This window comes from the organism of the source record quoted next, unplaced genomic scaffold (assembly GCF_019419815.1).
Source record: "Pyrus x bretschneideri cultivar Hongxiangsu unplaced genomic scaffold, Pyrus_bretschneideri_v1 Contig41, whole genome shotgun sequence".
In the NCBI taxonomy this organism is placed as follows: domain Eukaryota; kingdom Viridiplantae; phylum Streptophyta; class Magnoliopsida; order Rosales; family Rosaceae; genus Pyrus; species Pyrus x bretschneideri.
In genome coordinates this window covers 3,093,955-3,119,470 of record NW_025999735.1, presented here as the reverse complement: position 1 = coordinate 3,119,470, position 25,516 = coordinate 3,093,955, and the positions used below count along the sequence as shown (strand labels likewise).

At 37.2% G+C, this 25,516-nt stretch overlaps 2 protein-coding genes across 3 annotated transcripts; both read left to right on the top strand.

Moving 5' to 3' along the window:
* Positions 1–1,965: 1,965 nt before the first annotated feature.
* LOC103948491 (plastidic glucose transporter 4) lies at positions 1,966–8,671 on the top strand. 2 transcript variants are annotated; one of them, XM_048566505.1, is made up of 14 exons: positions 1,966–2,311; positions 2,523–2,799; positions 3,915–4,029; positions 4,257–4,324; positions 4,672–4,804; positions 4,889–4,988; positions 5,082–5,194; positions 5,874–5,967; positions 6,122–6,275; positions 6,351–6,497; positions 6,594–6,667; positions 7,233–7,321; positions 7,421–7,535; positions 8,220–8,671. In XM_048566505.1, the coding sequence occupies exons 2-14, from the start codon at positions 2,529–2,531 to the stop codon at positions 8,400–8,402; spliced, it is 1,656 nt and encodes a 551-aa protein (XP_048422462.1). In that variant the 5' UTR covers positions 1,966–2,311; positions 2,523–2,528; the 3' UTR covers positions 8,403–8,671. The 2 variants fall into 2 exon arrangements, with proteins under 2 accessions (XP_048422462.1, XP_009357799.2); XM_009359524.3 differs by having other exon boundaries at positions 1,967–2,251.
* A 5,361-nt stretch (positions 8,672–14,032) lies between these two features.
* Positions 14,033–16,439, top strand: LOC103948490. Its single transcript, XM_009359523.3, has 4 exons — positions 14,033–14,240; positions 15,726–15,786; positions 15,867–16,053; positions 16,174–16,439. The coding sequence occupies exons 1-4, from the start codon at positions 14,121–14,123 to the stop codon at positions 16,214–16,216; spliced, it is 411 nt and encodes a 136-aa protein (XP_009357798.2). The 5' UTR covers positions 14,033–14,120; the 3' UTR covers positions 16,217–16,439.
* Positions 16,440–25,516: the final 9,077 nt, after the last annotated feature.

The window sequence follows — 25,516 nt, the reverse complement described above, 5'->3', positions numbered from 1 at the left end:
ATCATGTTTGATCCACACGAATCGAGCATCTTCAAAGCTTGAGCCGTGGTTGAAGGATCAGGATCACCGGCGGTGATGTAGGGGTAAATGCCACTTTGCCTTGGTCCTTGAGTTTTCTAAATGTGTGTGAGATGTCGGTGGTAGGGGTAAGTAATGGTGAGAGCAGCCATTGGGGTTACAAGTCATTTTTGGGTTGAGAGGGTACATGTATGAGGATGAGAACGGAGATGGAATGCGTTTTGAGGGTTCTTAAGTTGGAAGCCACTAACAGCAGTAATATACTGAGAGAAGTAGCCATTGACTGTATAACTCGTTTGAATGGACTTTTCAAAGAGTTAAAAAGCTTCAAAATTTTGATTATATAGCTCGTTTAAATGTACTTTTTAAAGAATTAAAAACGTTTTTTTATGAAGTAAAAAACACTTCAGTTTCAACTAAAATTGTTTGTTGACAAAATTTAAAAAACAAAAATGCTTTGGATTAAAAGTAAAGCCGCTTGACATTGTCTTTGGTTGAAAAATGACTCTTCCAGTATTATTTCTGCTCTTCAATGGATTGATTTTGGTCTTCCGTGTCCTCTTTGTACACAATGATTCATTTGTTTGGACTGTATTTGGAAGATGACTTTCTACACCTCTCACATATATTGCGAAGGAAATGTTGATGCATACAAGTTTGCTAATATAGGCTTATCTTCTCCAACTTTGGTACAGCATGATTCTCCTCTGTTGGTGGCTCAACTTTGTTTTCAGAGTATGTTGTTTTTCATGGTTTCTGCTTCTCAATTAATGTACACCTTGCCATACAGGTTTGTCTCACTTTCTTTTTTATCTTAATCATGTGATGTTGTTTGATATGTTTTGCAAGTTCAGACCTTTAAGTTTTTGCTACAAAGGGGTTAGGTTCCATGGCACCCCTCTTTTCCTTGTATCTTTATTGTTTTTCGTTTATAGAAGGGTAATGTTTAAGAAAAACTAATGAAAATGGCTTGAAAACTTTGAGTTTTAATGATAAAGACAAAATAAAGGGTAAAGTAAATAGTACCAGGATTGACTTTTTAGTGTAAAAATGTGGTTTTTCATTAAAGTGAACAGTACCGTAGGCTTTTCGTTAAAACTCTCATGTTTATGTCCCCTTCTTTTTTTATGTACTTTTAAAATCATTTTTTCTTGTATTATAAGGAGTTAGGTTTATGTGTTTATGTCATCCCTGACTAGTGTAGCTTCTTTTATTTTATCGATAAAATTTTCTTCCGTTGAACTTTATTTTAAGAGTTTTAAGTAATAATCATATCACCCCACATAAACAATTACTTTTGTGCATCAGTGAATGCGTCATGTGTGTACTTCCTAGTTGCGATGGAGACGAGAGAGAACAAGGCCACATAACGAATGCCACAAGCTACTCCTCTGGCTCCACGCACAATCCGCGATATCCCTACGCACTCAAATCTGATCCGAAATCCCGCCTCCTTATCATCCAAAAACAAATAAAAAAATCAAACTCCAATTAAAAATAAAAATCAAACTCATTTCTTCCACAAACTATTACTCAAAACAGAAATTTCCTAAATTAAATTGGGAATACATGCAAAAAAAAAAAAAAAAAAAAAAGTATAAAATATCTCAGAAATGTTATCTTGTGTATGCTTATAATTTTTATATTTGATGTCAATATTTTAAAGAAGAGTAATCATTAGTACAATAATATATTTACGTTGTCCCCTGAACTTTGCTATATAATTAACATTTCATAATAATACGATCTGAAATAATTACAAGAGGTGCAAAATACAATTATAATATAGTACAAATGATGCATTTTTCTGTTGACTAAAGCGATCTAAAATTAAATTTTAATCGTTGAATAGGTCAAAATCAATTATCAACAACGTATTGATCAATATCAATTAAATACTGACAACAAATATAAACCACATACTAAAAAAATATCAGTTCAGCAACAATGAACTGAAAAGAAATAGCTTGCCAAATTTGAGGGGAAAAGACAAAAAATAAATAAATAAATATCAGAAATGGGGAAGTAGTGTAACGGTGTTGAATTCTTCACCCGCTTAGTTGTTTTTGGTGGCAAACTGCTTAGTACGTACATAGTGCCACCACCTTTTTACAATTCACCTTGTGCCGACTTCACGATACTCTCTCACAAAGAACCCAGTTTCAAAGCAGAGCATCACAGATTCGTCGATCGCTTTCTGGGTTTTGCTCATCATACGCTCGATTTCAATCTGGTAATTATTACAGATCATTCAAATAATGGCATTGGTACAATTCATTTACCAGCAATATTGGTTAGTTTCTGATCGATTTCTTGAATTTTTTTTTTATGCCCTGTTCTACTTGTTCTTCAATGACTTTGCCGAACTTTTGATAATTTCTGGCTGAAATAGGTTATAAATCACATTTGATATGGATTTTGAGTGTTTCGCTGTAAAATTTTAATGGGCATTGGTTATTTTGACTTTTTGGCAATGGGGTAATTAATCACTCACGATTTACCAGGTAAAAATGCAAGCGTCAACCTATGGTTCAGTAAATGGGAAGCTGGGGTTTGACGTGCAAAACCAAAAAAGGGTATTGGGTTTTGGAGAATTGAGAAACCGAACAAGAACAGGGCGGAGGAATCTGTTTATTGCAGAGAGGAGAACTTGCTGTGGTGGATTGAGCCTCCGTTCCGCGGCGCAGGTGATGGGAGCCAAGATTGCAGGTCTTACAATGGGGTCTGATGGAATTTCCGTGGCCACTTTGAAAGCAAGATCAGTCCAGGCTCAGGCTTCTGGTTTGTCAATCATGCTTATTCGTTCTCGCTTTTATGTGCATTGTTTTTGCTTTTGATCACCATTTTAGTGTATATGCTATCTTTTGAGACGAACTCCAACCCAAGGCCCGCAAAACCCAACCAACCAACTCCCCCCCCCCCCCCTCCCCCCGGGGCCCCGCACCGGCGCGGGGAAAAAAAACCATTAATTAAAACCTAAAACGTAAAAAAAAAAAGGTCAGATTTAGGCTAGGATTTAGGTCAAGATTAGTGTTGGAGCTTCCACTCACATGAGTATGTCTCCCACTTGTCTGCCAATAAAATTGAGCCCAACGACTCTTTTGATTGATCAACGGCTTACATTCAAATGGGATGTTGGTTATCCAATAGTCCACATTTAATTTAGTTAATATTTTTGTCTTATATTTATAAATTTATTGAATTCAAAAATTGAGATCGAATATGATCAAATCTAACCGTAAAAAAAAGATCTAATGGCCCAAATTTAAATTCAAAGGTTAAAATAATTACAAAAAATTATTTAACTCAAAATTCACTAATTTTTCTTTCTACCATCTTCCAAAACCATGTGTTTGCTCATGTGTCTTGTGTTTATACATGTCTATCATGTGTTTCATATTTTTCTATAGTATTTCATGAGTTTCATGTGTTGATTTAGTGATTTTTCAATGTTTATCGGAATTTAAATATTTTTAGGTTAAAATGTTCATAAAATTAGTTTAGGATAGTCTACATAATTTTTTTTTTAACTTAATTTTAAGAAAAATAGTCTAAATTCATTCTTTAATAATCTAGGGATAAAATTTTTGGCCACTTGGGTTAATATATTTACGTGAGATTGGTCTACTAAAGTTATATCGAAAAAACTGAGTTCTAAATCTGTAGTTCTATTGCTTATGCTCATTCCATGAAAAATTCATTTTCCACATCATGGAACTGTCTCTATTTATTTAGTCAATCTGGATGCTTCTTTGTTGATGTTTAATTAGGATTTTTAGCATTATCCCTGGAATGTATCAGTTTTCCAGGGGTCAATAACCGGATCCAATACCTAACTCGGCCATTATGCTTTGAAATTTGATTTACATTGTTCTTACTAGTATTATAAAATGCAGATGGGGACGTTGAGAATCTTATACCCTCCAAGCCTCAGGGGAAGTCTTCTGGAACAGTATTGCCGTATGTTGGTGTTGCTTGTCTTGGAGCCATTTTGTTTGGTTATCATCTGGGGTACGGTTTAACTTGATTACTACATATTCCTTGATTTGTTCTGGACTTCTCTATTCTTACTGAGTCATTTAGGTTGTATCAAGTAAAGATATTGTTTTTCAGTCGGTCACAGGATCTGCAAGTCCTGAGAGGTCTTGTTATTTCTCTTTCTACAGTAGTTCCGCAAGTCAGCGTATAACTTGATAGTGTCTGAGGCTTAGTGTGGCATCTGTCTGTATTTTCTGCAGGGTGGTAAATGGTGCTCTTGAGTACCTATCAATTGATCTTGGTATTGCGGAAAATGCGGTATTGCAAGGCAAGTCCACTATTTGGTCGTTTAAATATGTGAATAACAGCTTGAATCAAGAATGGTACCTTTTTGTTTTGTTTGTCATCTAATCTTAGCGTGTCACGAAACAAATTTGCACCATTTTCCTATTGCTTGAGGACTACATTTCCAAATTAAGAAAGGAATATATTATCTAGTACTATCATCATTTTGTAAATGAATTGTTTTAGCTATGCTATAGACTCGGTGCCTTAACTTAAGTGCGACACATGTAATGTCGCCTCAACTACAGATTTCGGGATTGTTTTGCTTATGCTATTTTCTCTCATGATTATTTAGTTCATTGTTACACCAATATACATCTTTTTTTGCAGGGTGGGTGGTTAGCACACTTCTAGCAGGTGCCACAGTTGGATCATTAACTGGTGGATCATTGGCTGACAAGTTCGGCAGAACTAAGACTTTTCAACTAAATGCAATTCCCCTAGCAATTGGAGCATTTTTGTGGTCTGTCTACTGCCAACGAGTATAAGGCTGTGATCAGTGATATGAATATTAGAAATTAATAAATAGACTTCTTAAATATTTCAGTGCCACAGCCCAGAGTGTGCAAACGATGATAGTTGGCCGCTTACTTGCTGGCATTGGAATTGGCATCACATCTGCTATTGTTCCACTTTATATATCTGAGGTACTATTTTTGTTTATATATTCCCACCCTCAATCTGTTGGCATTTGGCATTGTAAATGTACCACTTACCAACCATATTTTCTAAATGTTCAGATCTCTCCAACAGAAATTCGTGGTACCCTTGGATCTATAAATCAGCTTTTTATATGTATTGGGATTCTTGTAGCAATGGTGGCTGGATTACCATTAGCAGCAAATCCCTTATGGTATTTCATCATTGCATCTTTTCTTTTCTTTTTAGCGGTTTTGTTTATGTGTGGGCACTGACATATGTGGATGTGTTGTTTGTGTGCACACGCGTGCATGTTCACGCTAAAGCACATGTATTCGTAAACATCGCTCATATCCGAATGAAATTTGACATTATCAAGAAAGAGAGGAAGTACAAATCTTAGGTGATAACTTGGCTAATTAGGCTCAGATTTGGATACTTATCCTCTGTTATTTGAGTCTGATATATAATTTTCTGGTAAAGAGCCCCTTTGCTGAAGCCAGAAACCAGTAGAGAAATAGGAAATTCTTCTTATTCAAATGGGCTAAAATAAAAGTCTAACGGGTTGGATATTTTAAATTTGGTTGGCAACTCTGATCTTATGTTTCTGGGGCTAATATAACTTCCTCGCTAGATTGACACAATCTTAGTTACTTTACTCCATTTTCAGAATCTTGTGATCTCAGAAGGATATTCTCCTGGCAGAGGACGAATATCTTCAGTGTATACTAAATCATTGTGCCTTCAACTGGCAAAAAGTGAACATATAAAACCCTGTTTATGAACTTTGGTAGTACTGTTCTTTGATGGGGAGCAGTAGTATAAGTCTTCTTGATCTTTAAATGTCAGTTCTCTCTCTCTCTCTCTTTATACTCTGTTATTTATTTTATCAGGTGGAGAACGATGTTTGGTATTGCAGTAGTACCATCTGTTCTTTTGGCATTAGGAATGGTCGTTTCACCAGAAAGTCCAAGATGGCTTTTCCAGGTTTTCAACACAGTTTGATCAAACATCAGCACAGATGTTATAACTGCTTTTTCATTGCATTCTCTTTAGCTGTTAGTTTGATTTGATTTTCCTTTCATGATTATTGTCAATGAAAATGCTAAGCTAATCTTTTTTTTTTTTTTTTTTTTTGCAGCAAGGAAAATTTTCTGAAGCTGAAAAAGCTATAAAAACGCTATTTGGAAAAGAAAGAGTTACCGAGGTCATGGATGACTTGAGATCAGCAACCCAAGGTTCTGTTGAACCTGAAGCGGGCTGGTTTGATTTGTTTAGTAGCCGCTATTGGAAAGGTTTGCCTAAATTTCACAGGAGTGATGCTTGAGATGTGATGCGTTCTTTTTCTCTGCTGACATGTCTTTACGCAGTTGTTCGTGTGGGCGTGTCACTTTTCTTCTTACAACAGATGGCTGGGATAAATGCTGCGGTCTATTATTCTACTTCTGTCTTCCGCAGTGCTGGCATTACATCTGACGTTGCAGCAAGTGCTCTGGTTGGAATAGCAAATGTCTTGGGTTTGGCTCTTACTATCTTTGTTCTTGAAGTTCGGAAAAAGAAATATATTTTTTGCCATGGTATGTTCTCTAGAACCAAAAATTGTCTCATTTCAGGCACAGCTATTGCATCCTCATTGATGGACAAACAGGGCAGGAAAAGTCTTCTACTCGGAAGCTTCGGTGGGATGGTAGGGTTATTTCATTATCAATCTCTCTCTTTGTTTGACGTAAATGAATGGTACATTGCGGGTTGGCCAGCCAGACCATTTTAGCAATTTGAGACTAGTGGCTGCAAGAAAGCTATGAATGTATCCGGGGCTTGTAGGGTTCTGTATTCGGATAAGTAGAAGGATTGCAATTAGATCACATTGATTGCATCACTTTTAAATGATTATATGTATTTTGTCTGCAATCTGCACTAACCCAAGTGCACTACGTGTGTACCCTTCAGTTTCAGGTTCATTGTCTGCATACATAGCAATGAGATCACACTGTTATGTCATGAGGCCTTGAAATTTTATTTACTTGGAAAATTCACGGGAAAATGGGACACGTGATTTTTCCTCTATTTCCTGTTAAACTGAACTTAAGTGGCTTCATCAGTAGGTGGTGTTTGCAACAAAATGATTTTCATGGTCCAAATATATTCAGAAAACACTTTTACTATGCTGCTTTAACTGAATTATGATGAATGGTTTTACGTTCCTTGTTTCTCTCTTATGTATACCGAGAACTCCTTTTTTATTTGTTAAGGCTGCTTCGATGTTGCTGCTTTCATTGTCCTTTACATGGAAGGCCCTGGATCCATATTCTGCCCCCCTTTCTGTCACTGGAACTTTTCTGTAAGTTAAAGGCTTCCACTAATAGATAGATGTCCGTACTCTTTTCCCGTTTAAAATTTAATTTCCTATCTAACCATGGTTTTCATTTTGTATTACCAGCTATGTGTTGTCCTTTGCACTTGGCGCTGGCCCTGTGCCTGCTCTTCTTCTACCAGAGATTTTTGCTTCAAGAATCAGAGCAAAAGCAGTTTCTTTGTCATTGGGCATGCACTGGGTAAGTGGTTGTAGACACTGAAATTTCACTTAATACTATTTTGTATACGTGTTCTTGTTTCATTGGATATAGGAATTTTCGTGTATACATTGGTGTTAGGAAATATGTTATTACGATAAACGTTCCAAACACCCGCGGACGACCCTTGCAAAGCGGGGAGCCTTGTTGGCTTATGATCGCCCTTTTTTTAGTGGTATTAGGAAAGTCTTGTTTGTTTGTTTATTTCAACACCTTATTGGTAATAGTTGATTCCCTATGGACTAAGATTTTCAATTAATTAGCTTATCATGCCTTTTATTTATAATTTAGATGGAGAAAGCAAGACAAATTATTGGATAATTAAATTGTCCAAACCAAAAGAACTTTATTGCAAAGGGATACTGATTTCGCTTTTAAATGACTCTTATTGTCTAGACCTTCAGTGGGAATGTATATATCTGTGCCTATCTGTGTGTAGATACTAGGTACATATCTGCATGTGTGTAAACCTTTACGTGTTTTCTGCGGAATGAAAATGAATGAAGAAACTGATATCATGCAACCGAAAAAAAAAAAAAAAAGATGCATATCATGCTTACATTGATTATTTTGTTTGCGCAAGAATATGTTGGATGTGCTTTTTATTCTTCATTGATTCACCTCTCTTGTCCCATATATTAACTGAGTGTCTATATGTTTCATCAGATTTCAAACTTCGCCATAGGCCTCTATTTCTTGAGCTTTGTAACTAAGTTTGGAATCGGCAGAGTGTATTTTGGATTCGCTGGCGTCTGTCTTCTGGCTGTCTTGTACATAGCTGGTAATATCGTTGAAACAAAAGGGCGTTCACTGGAGGAAATAGAGCGTGCTCTTAGCGTTGTCACTTGATTATGATATGATTCAAACCGGACAAGAAAAAATCTCCAGCAGCTTCGGATTTTGGCCTAAACAAAGACACCATCGCCTCCTTCTCATGCTATGCGGACTAGTTCATTCCCACCTCTCGAAGTCTTGTATTTAGAGACTGAACCTTGATTGTAACCAGATAAAATGTTGCGTCTATGGATTTCCATAGCTGTAATGCACTACCACCTCGGTGATGAGGGCTATGTGAAATTGTGAATAATATATGTTAGTTTCTACCAGGAATTTTGACACTCTTGTTCGTAATTGTCAAATTTTTAGATCCTTCTTAATTTTTGTCCTTCGATTTTCTTCAATTCATTCGATCCGAAGGTAAAAAATTGAGTGAGTGTGTGGAAAGTAAAAAGAGGTTTGTGGAGAGCCTTACCCCATACCTTTAAAACATGTAAAAGAAATGCTTGTCTTGGTATCGGATGAGGAGAGGCCATTTGGAATTTTTATTTTTTTACCAAAAATTGCTTCACTTCAAAGTTAAACAATAAAAAAGTGTTGGGTAAAAATAAAATATCTTGTTTATTTTAAAAGCAATGACCTCCAGTTTAAAAGCAACATGGTTTCATAAAAAGAGTAGCAAAGGCTTCAACGAATATTTTCAATTCCTGTAATACACTCATTAATTTTTTTAAATGACATTATGTAACCTTCTACGCACATTTTACCCATTGGTAAACGAAATGACCGCCATGATCTACCATTACAAAGCTAATCTAACACTACTGCTACCATCACCATCATCATAACTGCACCACCACCATTGCCACTACCGCCGCCGCCATCATTTTTTTACCACCTACACCGCCATCATTGCTACCGCCACCACCACCACCACCGCAACCGCCACCACCACAACCACAACTACAACTCCCAGTACCGTTGTCGTCGCCCTTACCACCATTGTTACCTTTACACCCCAACCACCACACCCCACTATTGACACCACCACCGTACCCCCACCTTTGTCGATGCATCACCACTGCTATCACTGCCACCATCACCACCGCTGTCATTGCCAAATTTGTGATCACTCTTGACTACCATATCCATTTTTTCATTATATAAAATTACATCACTTTTAAAAATATAGTTTACCAAACGTTCAACTGTTTTATTTTGCCGATGATTATTCTTAAAGTATAGCAGAAATAACTTTAAAAAATAAAAACACAACAATCCCAAACTGACCCTTAGTATTGAATGACGAGGGATAAGTTTATTTTGTGATTCAATGTGTAAGTTATCATTAATTTTTTTTCATTCAAGATTCACTAAATCTAATAAGTTATTCAATCTAAGATAATCCTAGACGATAAAGGTGTAGATGTTCGTACAATGAAGACTACTTTGAGGACATACTTTAAACTTAGAACGACCGGACCAAGTGACTATTCGGTTAAAGACACATAAGGTGGGTCTAGGGGGTGAATGATGGGCCAAAATACGAGCATGAGTGTATTGGGTGAACTAGTTTTGTATCAGGACTGTCGAGTGATCCGATCTTCTAAACCTGCAAATTTGTTATATTTTGATTGCTAATAACAATTTGAAAACATGTCACTTAATATTAGGGTCTAGTTGTATTATTATTCATTTGTAAGTGAGAGGTATGTTTGAATTTTACGAATGACGAGCTTGATTTCAATTTATTTGCTTAGTTTAAATATATGACTGTATAAAAAATTAATTAAAAAACTCCAAACATAAATAAATAACAAAACAAAAAGGCATATTTGTCAGCTTGTGCCTCAAACTTGTATAAAGTTGTCAATTTCTCCTTTAAACTTTAATTTTAGCCGATTACCCTCTTGAGCTTTTATAATTAGCCAATTTCTCCTTGAACTTTAATTTTAGCCGATTACCCCCTGATGTCAAGCCCCAATCCCGATATACGTCCAAGATCGACAGGTGACTTCACCATGTACCAGTATATCTATCATGTCTCGCCTCTGAGACATGGACAAAACACCACTCAAGGTCCAATTATGTAGTAATTTTTCATTTACTTTATGGCTGCATCTAACCTCCTCGTTAGACTGCCTATGTACCCTAAATAAGGATCAAGCCATTTGTTGTTCACCATTTGTTAAACTCTGAACTTTTCGTAAAACACTTTCTAGCAAAAAAAACATAGAGTACCACACTACACATCAACCATAAGCCAAACAAGAGTTGTCATCTTGTCATTCACACACACATGTGCTTTCCAACATCATTCCACAATCATATCAGTCAATAACACATACAATACACCAAAATCCAGGTCTAGAACAACATAGTTTGGCCAAAGCCTACATCTTTGAAGCTTTCTCAATTTAGACTGAATCCAACGAATCAACGAAGTTAATGATGTGATTTCGGAGCACTCAACGAAATCTAACAACATCAAGTTCCAGACCACTCAACGGAACCAAAATACCAATCGGGATTTTGGACCACTCAACGGAATCCAAACCAGGATACAATTCTAGACCACTTAACGAAATCGCAAAGTAGAAGGGATTTTGGACCTCTCAACGGAATCCAAGTGGATACGATTCCAGACCACTCAACGGAATCGCGGAGTACAATGGATATTGGACCACTCAATGAAATCCAAAGCAAGATATGATTCCGGACCACTCAACAGAACTGCAGAGCACGAGGGATTCTGGACCACTCAACAGAATCCAGGCAGAGCGGGGAACCGGGCCACTCAACGAAACCCCAGCAAAACCTAATTCCGGACCACTCAACGGAACTGAGCGGAAGTCCAAGAAACATATCGACGACTCAAAGAAACCTGACATGAATCAAGTTACTCAATTTAGAACGACTCAACGATACAAGAAATGAAACAATGGAATGAGATATGTAACAAGCTTCGAAGCAACAAACCCCATGACAAAGGGTTAAAGGTTCACTACTAGCCCTCACATTTCATCAAACAATTAATAAGCACTTCAAATCACATTTCACAAACATCTTCATCACACAAGTCAAATCACATTTAATGAACATAGATAGATGGCTAAATATACAAATCACATTTCAATAGAAATCACTTTTATAAAATCAAGTAATATCCACAAGGATACTAAATATGAAATCAAGGTAATAACCACATCACATATATTATAGGCACTCACTAACCAATGTAGGCCTACTAGACTTCACTTAGTCCCCAGTAGTACTAATTTTAGTATTTAAGAACGGTTTGAAACATGTTGACCAAAAGTCAACTCTTGGTCAACGATGGGGTCCACAACTCAACATAATTCGATCCGGAACATCCACCCATGGATTTCCAATCCGTCAATTTCTAATGTCCTCAAATATTACGTGCTATAACACATTAAAGTTTGGTGACGATCGAATGGTCAAATCGTTGATGGTTATAATGATCAAGAGGCAAATCCTAACAAAACTATGTTTGAATGATGGGATTTCATCCATAGGAGGTCACATATGGAATTGAGGTATCAAATTTAGCCTAGAAGGGTCAAGTGGGTCTTTGGGCCAGCGGCTCCACAAGCGGCGGCTGGCCGCCCCAACTCGCTGGAAAGTACACCTAACTCCAAAAATTCTCAAATTATACCAAAATAAGGATCGTGAAGAAAGGAATAAGTTTGATACCTGAGTGGAGGTCCAATTCGGCTGGGAAAACGCCTAAAATCTCCTCAATTCATTGGAAACCCTTGAAATGGATACATTTCAATTCGTACTCTTTGGTGCTCCGTGTGCCCCTAAACTTGTTTGGGGATTGTTCCTGGGCTTAAGAGGAGTATTTTGGTGGTGATGATTGAAGGAATCACCTTCAGTAATGGTGGATTGCCGGCAACGAACCATCGTACCCCTCCAGTGCGGTTCATCATGCAACCGAGGCCCATCTCTTCGATTTTTGGTTGAATATGAAAGAGGGGTTGATGTTGAGTTGTTTCCAGGTAGTGGATGGCTGTGAATCGCAGGAAAAACTACCTAAAAAGACGTCAGAATAAGAGTAGGAGTCGGGTCGAGTCTCCCTCATTTCCCTCATTTCCCTCATTTCTCTCCTCATCTATCCATCCTAGCCACATACGTGGCACCAAATCAGTGCTCCAGCAAATCTAGAGCCTTCCAGATAATGGTTAAATGACCATTTCACCCCTGTCTTTACTCGTTGATATCTCATTCATTATAGCTTCGTTTATCGAACTGTTTTCGCCTACTCACTTGTGAGGTTGAACTTTATCCAAATATGTAAATAAAAGTGACAAAACAAATAGGAATTAAATATGTCCTCGAAAAGTCCGTTTAATTCATTAAAGGCATTTTTGTCCTTTTACTTATTGAAAAAAAAAAACTATACGCCATAATTATAAACGCGTAGAAACAAAGAATATGAAATATGTAATTTTAAATAGTGAAATCTGGAGACGATATTTCACACCTGAACATTTATAAATAGCTAATTCTTCCCTTGATGTTAGATTTAAAAAAATTCCGTCCAATTTTTCATCCATTTTGATCGCACATACAACGCATGACAACTATATGGGGTAAAAAGAATGAAAAATTGGATGGATGAAAATTGGATGAAAATTTTAAAATCTAATGCTGGGGGGAATTTTTTATTTATAAAATTTTATGGGAAATTGACCTCTGTACAAGTTCAGGGGCAAACCAACAAATGCCTCAAAATAAAATCTATGAATAGTCTTTTAGTACTATGGTCTAGTAGTATTCTTGTTCACTTGTAAGTTAGAGGTCTTAGGTTCGATTTTTGCCAAAAACGAATTTGAACCATATTATTGCTAGCTCATTATGAGGCTTAAAAAAATGAAAATTTGTCAAATATAACAAAAAATTAACCCTTAATTTCAAAAATGTCAGTTTTTATAAAAACTTTCAAATATATCTAAAATTTCATTTAAATAAACACAAATACCCTCAGTTTATATGACTAACTAATTGTTAACTAAAAAACTTCTTGTGCTATAATCAAGTGTTGCTCTCAATAATATTTTCTTCTTTTTTGTTCGTTTCTTTTCCAAATGAAGAACAAAGGTTTCTCTCAATCTTTCTTCATAATTCCAAGCTGCCCTTCAAGTACGATATTACATACTAGCTTTTTACTTAAGAAAAGCATAAATGTTGAGCAAGACAAAAATTAAGGAAATTAACCAACAGAATTCTCATGCTAATTAATTAGGTTTTACCACAAAGAGAGGATTAAGAACATTGTAAAGAGTAAACAGATTAAGCACAAATTAAAATATTGCTGCAAGACTGCCAGCAACTAGAGCTCTCACTAAAGTTTTTTTTATTATTATTTATTAAAAAATAAAGTTGAGAGAAACATTTGCTTCGTTTAAAAAAAAAACAAGAAAACAAATATTAGTGAGAGCAACTCTTGATTATTGCACAAGAAGTTTTTTAGTTAGTGTAGATGATATCATCTGTAAAAAAAATATTAATTATTCATATAAACTGAAGCTATTTATGTCTATGTAAGTGGAATATAGATGTATATGAAAATTTTTATAAAAGCTAACATTTTAAAAATTACAGGCTAATTTTGGGCAATATTTGATAAATACCCAAAAAAGACTCTAAATAAGTCGGGTGGTTCAAGTACTCCGATTACCCGGAAAATATAATAAGCATCCGCGTATTACAGGAAGGGCGTACGAAACCCAAAGAAAATAGGGAAGCGGAAGAAAAGCGGGGATGGGAAAGGAAGGAGACAAGGAAGACGAGAGAAAGGAAGCAGCAATCGCATCCACGCCGTGTCTGCAGCCCAATTACAAGCCCAAATCCCTCACCCAAACCCAGCTATCCAAGTTCCAGGTACTCTCGCCACCACCGCCACTTTGGTCTCTGTTTTGTTTGTGCATTTTTTGTTCTATTATTTGAAGCTCTGATCGAACAATCAGTTTAATTGGGTCCTTGTAGCTGCTGCTAGTTCTATCATCTTTTCACCGTTTTAGTTTGTTTTGATTGTTAGGCTGCCTCTGAGCTTTCATTAGGTTGGGTAATTGTTGATTTAACCGCTCCTTAATATGTTATAATCTTCATTAAAAGATGAGTTTTTGCTCACCACTCTTTAGTGGTGGTGGTATACTCACCACCCATTGATTGCCGTCGATGAGTTTGAATCTCAATATTTTTGTAGTAGAATGATTAAATCAGACACATCTAACGGAAATCAGTGGGTGCTGACCACCTCTGAACTAGGAAAGATTCTTGGGTGCTGGGAGCTGTGCCAAGTCACCATTCGCTCACCCAAGACCGACACAAGGGATAAACCCTCCCTTCATTCGGGTCCCCCGTGTCTATCTTGGGTGGGAAGACGGCCACTTTGGTCTCTGTTTTGTTTGTGCATTGTTTGTTCTGTTGTTTGAAGCTCTGATCGAACAATCAATTTAATTGGGTACTTGAGACTGCTGCTAGTTCTATCATCTTTTCGCCGTTTTAGTTTGTTTTGATTGTTAGGCTGCCTCTGAGCTTTCATTGGGTTGGGTAATTGTTGATTTAACCGCTCCTGAATATGTTATAATCTTCATTAAAAGATGAATTTTTGCTCACCACTCTTTAGTGGTGGTGGTATACTCACCACCCATTGATTGCCGTCAATGAGTTTGAATCTCACTATTTGTGCTGTAGAATGATTAAATCAGACACGTCTAACGGAAATCAGTGGGTGCTGACCACCTCTGAACTAGGAAGGATTCTTGGGTGCTGGCAGCTGTGCCAAGTCACCATTCGCTCACCCAAGACCGACACAAGGGGTAAAGCCTCCCTTCATTTGGGTCCCTCGTGTCTGTCTTGGGTGGGAAGACGGGTGAGGGGGCAAAAACCTTAACTAGGAGAGATTTTTCGATGTGCCAGTAACATTACCATGTGGTCCTACTATTCCACTCAAATTATATCACACGTATTTGTTTTAACTTAACTACCCTAGAACTCATACATGTGAAATAGTACACAATGTGGCAGAGTGTTCGTGGTACAAGTAAAATTATCTCCTGAATTAGCGCGCACAATTAGACAGGACCCATTTACAACCTCACAAGTTAGGAAACTGCAAGTATTTATGTATCTGCTAAAAGTTCATGATACTTTCTGGTCTCTGGTTTCCTATCTTGTCACCTGAGGTTTTGGACTGCTTATTAAAAGATCCTCAGCCTTTGGGGTAGTAACAATAGACTGCTGGAGGGAACTTACGATGCTGAAGGAGCATTAATTACTTTCTCCACTTATCCGGTATTCTTTCGTTTATCTTTGTTTAGCACTTGAATTGCTTCTACATACTTAAACTCATGAACATTATAGGAGCTGCACCAGAGGAGGTTACAGATCAAATCAAAATCAAAGATGGGAAAGAAACCAAAAGGTTCCTTGGTTTCCTCAGTCATGTTTGTTATCTCTGCTGTACAAGTTTATTTTTTGTGTCTAATTTTAGAGGAATTACAGATAGTAAAGGAAAATCTCACAGCATAGACCTGACTGCTAGAGATACTGCAAACCAAGATTCAGTCATAACACTTGAAACTTCAACCGTCTGTGACTCTGAGAACCACAAGAATGAAACCAGTTCTGTTGTACAGCATGAGGATATAGCAGTCCGGGCTCCAAAGAAGAGCCACAAGTTACATTGGGGGTATGATATGCATGCGTAGTAATATCCATATATATAACAAAAGTAGCAATAAATGTTATCATTGACCAAAGATATTATTTCGTATATTGGAATTTTTATCTAATGCTACTGTGTTGCTAGGCTTGACACAAAGGAAAGGTGGGAAAGGAAAGCAAACATGTAGAGGATCCGTGGCAACATTTCGAAGATGTGCCCGAAGGTGCTTGACTTGGGTGATCATGTTACACTTTCAAAGAGCATCCACCTTACAAATGTTATCATGGTAGTTATTATTTTGATGTCCATTTCTTAGAATTATCCAAGTACCTCCTGTAAATTGTAAAGTAGCAAACATGAAATGGTAAGCTAATATTTTTTCAATTATGGAGAAGAATTTGATGTTGTAATTTTCTTCGACGACACCATGCTGGTACCGTACAATCATGTTATGCTGCTGCTCTTCTTCACCCTCCATCCCCATCTGCAATCGAAAAGTAGAACTGATCTTAAGGTGGGAAACTCTATGCCACTTGAATAACTGAAAGGTGTGAAAAATAATAGGGGAAATATCGTTTCTATACTTTGTCTCAAGCATTTTTGCTAGATTTTTAATGTCAAAACAATCTGTTCTTTGGCCACTAGTCTTGAGAGATTGTGTTATATCTTTTGCGGATTAACATTAATTTTATGGATATCTGAAGAGAAGTGTATGTTCTGCAGTAAAGCTTATTCGGTGTCAATTATGTTGTATCGTGTTAGTATGGATAAGGCTTATTTGGTGTCATTTATCTTGTGTCATGACCAAATTCTGTTCTTATGGAAGTCGGGTTGATTTTGTGTGCATTCGTTTTTGCTTGGTAGTGGGCTCTATCTAACACCAAAACGCCCAAATGGGAAATGTTTCTCTGCAACTTTTGGCTATGATCACTCTCAATCTAGGCTCTCTCCCTTCAACTCGTCTCTGTATATTTTTTTGTTTCAGTTTCCTGATGCAAGTTTTTATTTGGTCTTGTACTGCAATTTTTTGGGATTACAGATGGAATTTTGATTCTCGCGATGCTAAATTTTGGTTTGTATTCTGATTAGAATTGGTTGTGGGTTGTTGGAATTTTAATTAAATTGAAAATACTGTTGAAGTGCACTGAAAACACTTTGACGTTGGTATTTCTAGGAAGGAGTGAACCCTTTTGTATTCTTTTTTCTGATTTGGCATTTCATGACATTGGTAACTTTTGGAGAAATTGAGGATAATTCTCAATGTTTTGCAAATGGTGTAAGCGAGAATACTTTTAATCAACTGAGCTACAAATCTCTTACCTTTTCATTTGATTTCTAATTCTCCAGTCCTGGTCAGAAATGTTTGAGCTTGAGTTTCTTTGCTGCCTTACCATATCATATGGCACTTGTTTTGCTGCCTTATTTGTTTCGGTCTGCCAAGCTGACCTTTAAGTTTTCTGTCGTTCGTTCGGAAGGATCTTTAGTTGGGAGAGAAAATCCTGATGTAAATGATAGTTCGGTCGCTTTTTTTTCTTCTGTAATATGTCCCCTTTCTAGTACTAATATGTATTCCTTGTGATTTTACGTCTGAATACTACAACATTTGTACAAATTCGACATCGCTTTGTCCAAAAAAATTTAAAAAAAAAATTAGATCAAGACTAGCTAAATCTAATGTTCCAGATTTGACATCTTAAGTTACTGAAGACACACATCACTGCAAGTAGTTCTAAATTGCTTCAAGCAGAATCGATCAATTACTTTACGTACTATCTTGTTTGACGATTTTAAAATGGGATTTACAACGGAGAAGGGATTATGCATAAAATTTGGAGATGTCAAAGTTCCATTTCTAAGTTGCACCATAATAGTAACGAGGATTTCTGGCTTGACTCAGAATGGGACTCCTATGCTCTCAACCTAGACAAAACTCATTGATCGATTCGAATTTGGGACCTTGGCCCCAGGATCAGGCCCCAGAACCCCGGCTTCCATAACTCGGACTTGGAAACCATAGTCTGGAGAATGACATATATGAAACGGTGACAATGAACTCATTCATATTAAGTTGTATTCCACAGTATTAGATTTAATGATTATTAGGTATCCAACACTTAAATCCCATTGACAAATTATATTTACCAGCAAGTCATATCACTTTACAAATCCATTTAGTTGATAGATGTTTTCCATTGAAGGTGAGACTGAAATTTCTGTCTGCTTTGGAATTCATCCTCCAAAGAAGTGAAAAAAAGAAGCCAAAACTCAAATCAATTGACGGAAGATGAGAACGTTACTTTTTTTTTTTTTTTTTTTTTAACTCCTAGTGACACTGATGCAATTAAATACACAATGAAACTGCCATTTGAAACGTAATTACAGTGTGGCTGCATGCAAAACACGCACAGATGGGAAAAAAAGACAAGAAAAAGAGGGGGGAAACGTGAACATTTAAAGCACTCACTATAACCCAAAGAAACTGAAATGTTGAAAAGAGAAACTGTAATTTTCTGCATGGAGAAAGTCCGCGTGGCATTGCTGCATGTCCACTGTTTTTATCACGTTATATCTCGAGATAATACTATTGCTTCGTAGGAATTTGAATCTGAGAACTTAAGCAATTAAACAGCTACATACCCAGTCTAAAGTATCGCGACATATTTGGGTAAGGGATATCATCTTCTCGAGAAAAGACTTATTCTCAAAACTCCAGAAAGAAATATATCTTTTTGCATCAAAACCCTAACAGCTAGGTGAGCTGTGTGTACATAAGAGGGCAATCACTTTCACTCCCTTCTCTGCTCAAAGAAGCTCAGATTACGCTATCTTCTCTCCATAGCTGCTTTATACGCAGTAAGCTCACCCAGACTATCTCTCTCTGTGACAAACAGAAAATGAATAAGAAGACAATGAGCTCAGAAAGAAAAATGACGAATGCTGATGGACCCCATAGTCGTCATGGAGTTTTGACAAGGCGAATGGCAAGAGAGCTTCGCCTGAAGAAGGAGGAGGTGATGGCAGATAAGGTTGAGGAGGAGTTGAAGAAAAAAGATGAGGAAGAGGAAGAGAAAAAGGAGGAGACCCAGGAGGGGGTGGAGGCCAAGGAGCCGACTGTCATTGAATCACCTGATCAAAATGCTGATGGGGTGAATGCTGCTGCTGCTGCTGAAGATGTGCCTGTCGGACCACAGCCACCACCAGCGGCCGATACTAGTGAAGAAGACATGGCATCGGTTACTTAATTTGAGTCAGTATGGGTGGACTCCCTGGAGAAGCAAGGAGGAGCAGTATTTGTGGTTTGACGGGGACTTTTCTAGTGGGCTTGGGAATCCATACGGTGATTTTTTTGACAATCTATCTTTTCCTTCGGTAAATAATGATGATGCGGGGGATGATCTAGGGGCACAATAATGCATGGGACGGAAGCCTTTGGAATTTTGGAGATAATTCGTCGCCGAAACCCAGGCCAGTAAGAGGCTAAAGATATGTTGTGCTGGTGGTTTATTATCAATGTTTTTGATTTATTACCTTGTTGTCAAATGACTATTAGTTATTCAATTACTTGTTTCAGTATTTTCTTAGTGTTAGTGTTGCATCCTCCTCCTATATGCTGCAGTTTATCTACAAGAAAATGTTAATACCCGGCCAATAGGTAGATCTACGACACCTAAATAATCCATTAATCAAAACTATAATAGCATAGCAGGCTAAATATTCCCGAACACATTAATTTGGTCTTCCAACAATCAAATTTTAAACAACCTTACCACGAAAGCAACTTACGTGCGTTGCAAGTTACATTTCTCAATACAACGCTTTGCAAGTTAGCTAGGCTAATTGCACCATTTACACGCGGTCACCACTTGAGTAAAAAATTGAATATCATAGATTCATAGTAGACCAAACCAAAATACATCATTTCATTGTGTACTATATATATGTGTGATGATGAAATGGTTTTTATTTTTATTTATAATTAAGTACATGATTACTTAATAATCATACCATAATTAAGAAACTCATATTTTTGTTAGCACCAAACTTCATATAGAATTAGTTACATTTTAGACATCATGTTTAAGTATAGAAATTTAATAGTTATTAATGAGATTTCTAATTAACTTGAAAATTGAAAACATTTCGCCTCCAACCGGTGGTCCTTTAGATCATTACTGATACCATCAAGAGGGCCATCAAGCTCATGTATAAACCCATAACAATGCTGCAAAACAGGTAATTTTGGCAATCCAATCAGCACAAATATCATTTCTCCATGCCACTTAGGTATTCCTCTTCACTTGCAAGTGAGAGGTGTTAGGTTCAATTATCGCCAAAGACGAATTTGAACCATGCTATTACTAGCTATTGTGAGGCTAAGCCCACCCCCTCCCCTTAGTGTAGATAATATCAGTTTGTTAAAAAAAAAAAATTCACTTCTCCATGCCTCCAGATACTAATCATGCTATATATAAACCCACCATTCTAGCACATATCTTGCTTTTATTATCTTTTTTGGCATTACCAAAAGTAATCAAATTAAAGAAGCCCTAATGCTTTAACAATAACTTGCTAGAAATGGAAGTTGTCATATATGTTGCACTGTATTCAAAATCTCTCAGCTAGTAGCTACATATATAGACTTTACCGCGCCAAGATTAGGGCACGTACAGTATGATTAGTTAAACTAAATTATCATATCGTGAATTATTTCGTCACTGATACTTCACGTGAAAAATAATATGTTTAGAAACCGAAGAGTGAACAATGTGCATACAGGCCTATAAATATAATGCTCGCATTCGTCTTAGTCTATCTCCTCATCCACTTCATTTCCGCCACTGAAGATTTCTAGCAAAGCTCGCTCCATTAAGTCATCATCTCTGCTTCCTACCAATCCTTAATCTTCATTCCTTTTATCATTCATCATTTAGATCTTTCACTCTTGACCTGTGGTTAGACGATTGCAGTTTGTTGCTTTTGTTCCTCATGGTATATGTAGGTAAGCTTCATATTTTCAATCACTTCTACAATAACATATTTGCCAAACACCTATATGGGCATTTGGCTCAAAGCTGATTACAATTTACCAAACACTTAACAGGTTTGCTCTAAATCTGATTATTTTACCTCACAGTACCAAACTGGGTCATAGTCTCTGACGTTCTCCCCTCATGCCGTTCACATCTGGAAAAGCTTGCTCTCTGAAAGTCACTCATCCCTCAAATCTTTCACCCTTGGTCTGTGGTCGGTTTTAGTTTGTTGCTCGTGATATTTGTAGGTAAGTTGAATGTTTCATGGAACTTTTTTTATACAAACTAATTAGATTTTCTTCATAGTACTCATATCATTAATTATTATCATTTTTGTGACAAAAAAGGGTCAAGAATCCAAAAACGAAACAAAGAACCACGCTCAACGCCAGACCAACAAAATAAATTCCGTACCTAGCTAATTTTACCAAATTTATAAAATGTTGTGAAACGCATATCTCAATAGCTGATATGATTCATTATATATGTCCATAACATTACGGAAATGCTAGCCATGTTTCACCCTCTGAATAAGTTAATTAGGCTACTGTATCTACTTATAGAATATTAGAAACTAATGATTTAATAACAACGAGGCCATTCAGAATACGAGTTAAACAATCATCACTATGTATATCTAGTTTATTTTGTGTTTATTTTTGTTTTTGTTGCAGAAAATTTCAGGAAGACCTTTTGATCATCGAGATGAAGCTTTATTTCAAAAGATGTGCATATTAAGAATGATGGCATCCATCTTCTATCGAATCGATGATTTACCAGATTACTTGATCGTATGGTATGACCAATATATCTCATCAAGTTTTATGTGTTTCATTTTTTTTTTTTTTTAAGGTCTGCGAAACATTTTATAAATACTTTGATTATGCATGTGCTTCATTGTTTTGTCGCAAATGCATTACAGGTCAGTCAGCAGAAGGAAACACATTTGGCGAGGAAGTGCAAAGAGGAAGATCAACGCAGCTCATCAAGAAGAATGGCAAGAGAGCTTCAAATGAAGGAGGAGAATGGAAAGAGAGCTTCAAGCAAGGCCGGAAACAAAAATAGCTCAGAAAGAAGGATGATGTTGAATGCTAATGGTTTCCATAGTGGCCATGCAGTTTTGACAAGGCGAGTCGTGTATATAAGAGAGGAATCCTTTTCACTCCCTTTTGTGCTCAAAGAAGCTCAAATTAAGCTATCGTCTTCTCTATATAGCTGCTACATACCCAGCAAGCTCGTCCAGACTCAATCACTCTGTCGCTGTCTCTGTCGTCTCTGTCTCTCTGTCTCTCTCTCTCTCTCTCTCTCTCTCTCTGTGTGACAAACAAAAGAAAATGAATATAAGGAGACAGTGAGATCATCAAGCAAAGGAGGAAACAAAAAAAGCTCAGAAAGAAAGATGACGATGATGATGAAGGCCGACGGATTCCAAAGTGGGCATGGAGTTTTGACCCGGTGAATGGCAAAAGAGCTTCAAATGAAGAAGGAGGAGGTAAGGGAAGATAAGGTGGAGGAGGAGGAGGTAAAAAAAAAAAAGAAAAAGAAAAAAAAAAGAAGAAGAAGAAGAAGAAGAAGAAGAAGAAGAGGAAGAGAGAAAGGAGGAGTCCCATCAGGGGCTGGAGGGCCAAGGAGCCGAGTTTCACTGAGTCACCTGATCAAAATGTTGGTGGGGTGAATGTTGCTGATGTGCTCAAGCTGTGCCTTTGGGACCCAAGCCACCGCGGGCAGCCGATACTACTGAAGTAGATATGGAATGGGCACTTGGATTGAGTAAGTGGGGTGGACTCCCTGGAGAGCAAGGAGGAACAGGATTTGTGGTTTGCCGGGGAATTTCTAGTGGACTTAGAAAGTTCTACCTAGGTGGTTTAAATAATCTTCAGTCACTTCCTCTAATTGTTATTAGTTTGAATGCTTACAATTTAAAATGGTATCCGAGCAGACTATAATTTAAAATTAAGTCTTACAAATATGTAAAATCGCGAATCCTATAATACTTCATATTATTTCTTTCGACATTTGTGCAGATCATTCCAAGAACAAGAAGTAATTATATATCACTTAAAATGACTAGAGAATTGTGGCAAGATACTTAAATCGCGAATCCTATAATACTTCATATTATTTCTTTCGACATTTGTGCATATCATTCCAAGAACAAGAATTAATTATATATCACTTAAAATGATTAGAGAATTGTGGCAAGATACTTAAATCGCGAATCCTATAATACTTCACACTATTTCTTTTCATCTAGATTCGGAATCGAGCTGTGCTGGTCGTCACCAAGAGAATAACGAAGCCATAATGTGTAGTGATGTGAAAAAATATGAGTGAATTGAACTAAAAGTGCCTAAATGTAAAAGTGCGTTTGTGAGCAGGAATGAACCCATTTCACACGTAATGTCAGAGCATAAGTAAAGTACAGTAATGTAGGATGAGAATTATACCATTGAAGGTAACCACCTATACCAAGATTTGCCAAGAATCATCACCGACACAAAAGCTCAGCACTAAAACCTAGAAGTGCGAAAAATAAGGGTGAGTGGGCCTAAAAATAAAGTTTTATAAAAACCTTTTGAAAACCTAATAACCCCTCGCCGTAAAACAAGTATAGTTTCCAAACTTTCGTAAATAACCTTTCGTAAGAAACTTTCGTAAATAAACACATAACATCCGTATCACATATTCTCGCATAAATAAACATATCATATCAAGTGCTCATCAACACGTGTTGACACACGAGTTCATGCAAAGGTATTCTAACATGAACATGATTGGGTGAAATAATGATTTACGCTCTAGTACTACAATCACGTGAAGACTTATGCACATCACACACGAGTCTTAATTGCCTATAGCAATCTAGGACAAGATTGGCACCTACAATGGATTCAAAGTGAGCGTACAATGCGATGTGAACATACACGTGAAAGACTGGCCCTAGTCCGGGCAAGTACTAACACCGGTGCAGCAAACGATGAGCATATAACATAAATATAGTCATGCCACAGTGATTCGATAATTCTAGTCTACATAATACTATTCATAGCCATAAATTTAATTAAGGCATCCCGTAAGATTTATAATGATTTTCCAATTCTCATCGTTATGTTAATTTCCATAAACGTTAATTTAATTACGGCAGTCATATAGAAAATTCATTATTAGATGTATATATGAAAACTAAACAAATATATATATCAAAGAAAAGATCCACTCATAGATTCTGTTGTCGGTCGAAACCACCTCGTAGGCATCGAAGATCCTTGCGATGCGTTTCCTTAGAAACGAAACCATTTACGTAAATATAATGTACTAACGTAATTACGCATTTTCGTACAAAGTACGACTAATAACGAAACTATTTTAAAACGGCCGAATTTCAAAAAAACGACGGCAGATTCAGATTTAGCACTTCGAGAAACCTATAGACGGACCTCGGGTTTCTCCACGCACCGCCTCACGCGCCACACATGCCGAAGAAAGTGGCAACCCACGCGCACCTCACGCACCTTCATCGTAAGTTTTCCATACTTTTTCGTGTTTTTCCTCCAACTTTATGAGCTCATTTCGAGCTCGATTCTCCATAAAAAACAACATAATTTATATGAAAATGAAGCTCAGCACGAGAGAAACAAATCCATAGCAAGAGTAGGCCAAGACGTGGTCGGCATTGGCTGGAAAAGTAGCCTGAAAGTGGCTTGACGACCATGGTCCAAATTTCCAAAATCTGGGGAAGTTCTTCCCCAAGATGTTTTTGCATCAACCTTACCAAATCAGACATCCAACGTCAACATTACTTCTAAATCATTATAGGAGGAGGGAAGAGGTGATCTGAGGCTTACATTGATGGGAGAACTGGAAATCTCACCGGAGTTCGCGATATTGGATGGCGGTGGTGCTGTGCATCAGTGAACTAAGAAGGAAAATGATGAGGGAGAGATTTTGTGAGGGAAAACGACAAGGTGGTGTGATCTGGCTCGCCAGAATGGCCATCGTCGTGAGTGGCTGGCGGTGGTGTGGCCACTGCAACTCCTCGGTGTTTCATATAGAGAAAAGAGGGTTAAGGAGAGAGGTCAAGAAAGAGAGAGAACAGACGAGAGAGATAGAATGGTATGGTAACCTGAGGGCTCACCGGAGAACGTAGTAAGCAGCGATGGGCTCGCTTGCCCTGCATTGCATAGAGAGCACAGAGGAGGGAGTTTGAAATGAGAAGCGAGGGAAGAGAGATGAGAGAGATACAAGTGAGGGAATCCGAGAGAGTATGGGAAAAGAAATGGCACGGGGACAAAGGAATAGGAGACCCACATGGGTGGGTCCTACCATGCAGAAAATTCTACACGAAAATTATTAAAATAATAAAGGGTATTTATCTAGAATAATGAATTTACCAAAATGCCATTGAACATCGTAAATCCATAAAACGTTAACCGTAACTCGAGTTTCGATTCTGCTTG

Bases quoted from the DNA above. Each gene is read 5' to 3' on its own strand.
- LOC103948491 (XM_048566505.1), top strand. From the start codon at position 2,529: ATGCAAGCGTCAACCTATGGTTCAGTAAATGGGAAGCTGGGGTTTGAC. The intron at 4,325-4,671 runs GCAAGTCCACTA...CTTTTTTTGCAG, and splicing joins GGAAAATGCGGTATTGCAAG to GGTGGGTGGTTAGCACACTT. The intron at 6,498-6,593 runs GTTTGGCTCTTA...GTCTCATTTCAG, and splicing joins TGGAATAGCAAATGTCTTGG to GCACAGCTATTGCATCCTCA.
- LOC103948490 (XM_009359523.3), top strand. From the start codon at position 14,121: ATGGGAAAGGAAGGAGACAAGGAAGACGAGAGAAAGGAAGCAGCAATC. The intron at 14,241-15,725 runs GTACTCTCGCCA...TGAACATTATAG, and splicing joins CCCAGCTATCCAAGTTCCAG to GAGCTGCACCAGAGGAGGTT. The intron at 15,787-15,866 runs GTTCCTTGGTTT...GAGGAATTACAG, and splicing joins GATGGGAAAGAAACCAAAAG to ATAGTAAAGGAAAATCTCAC.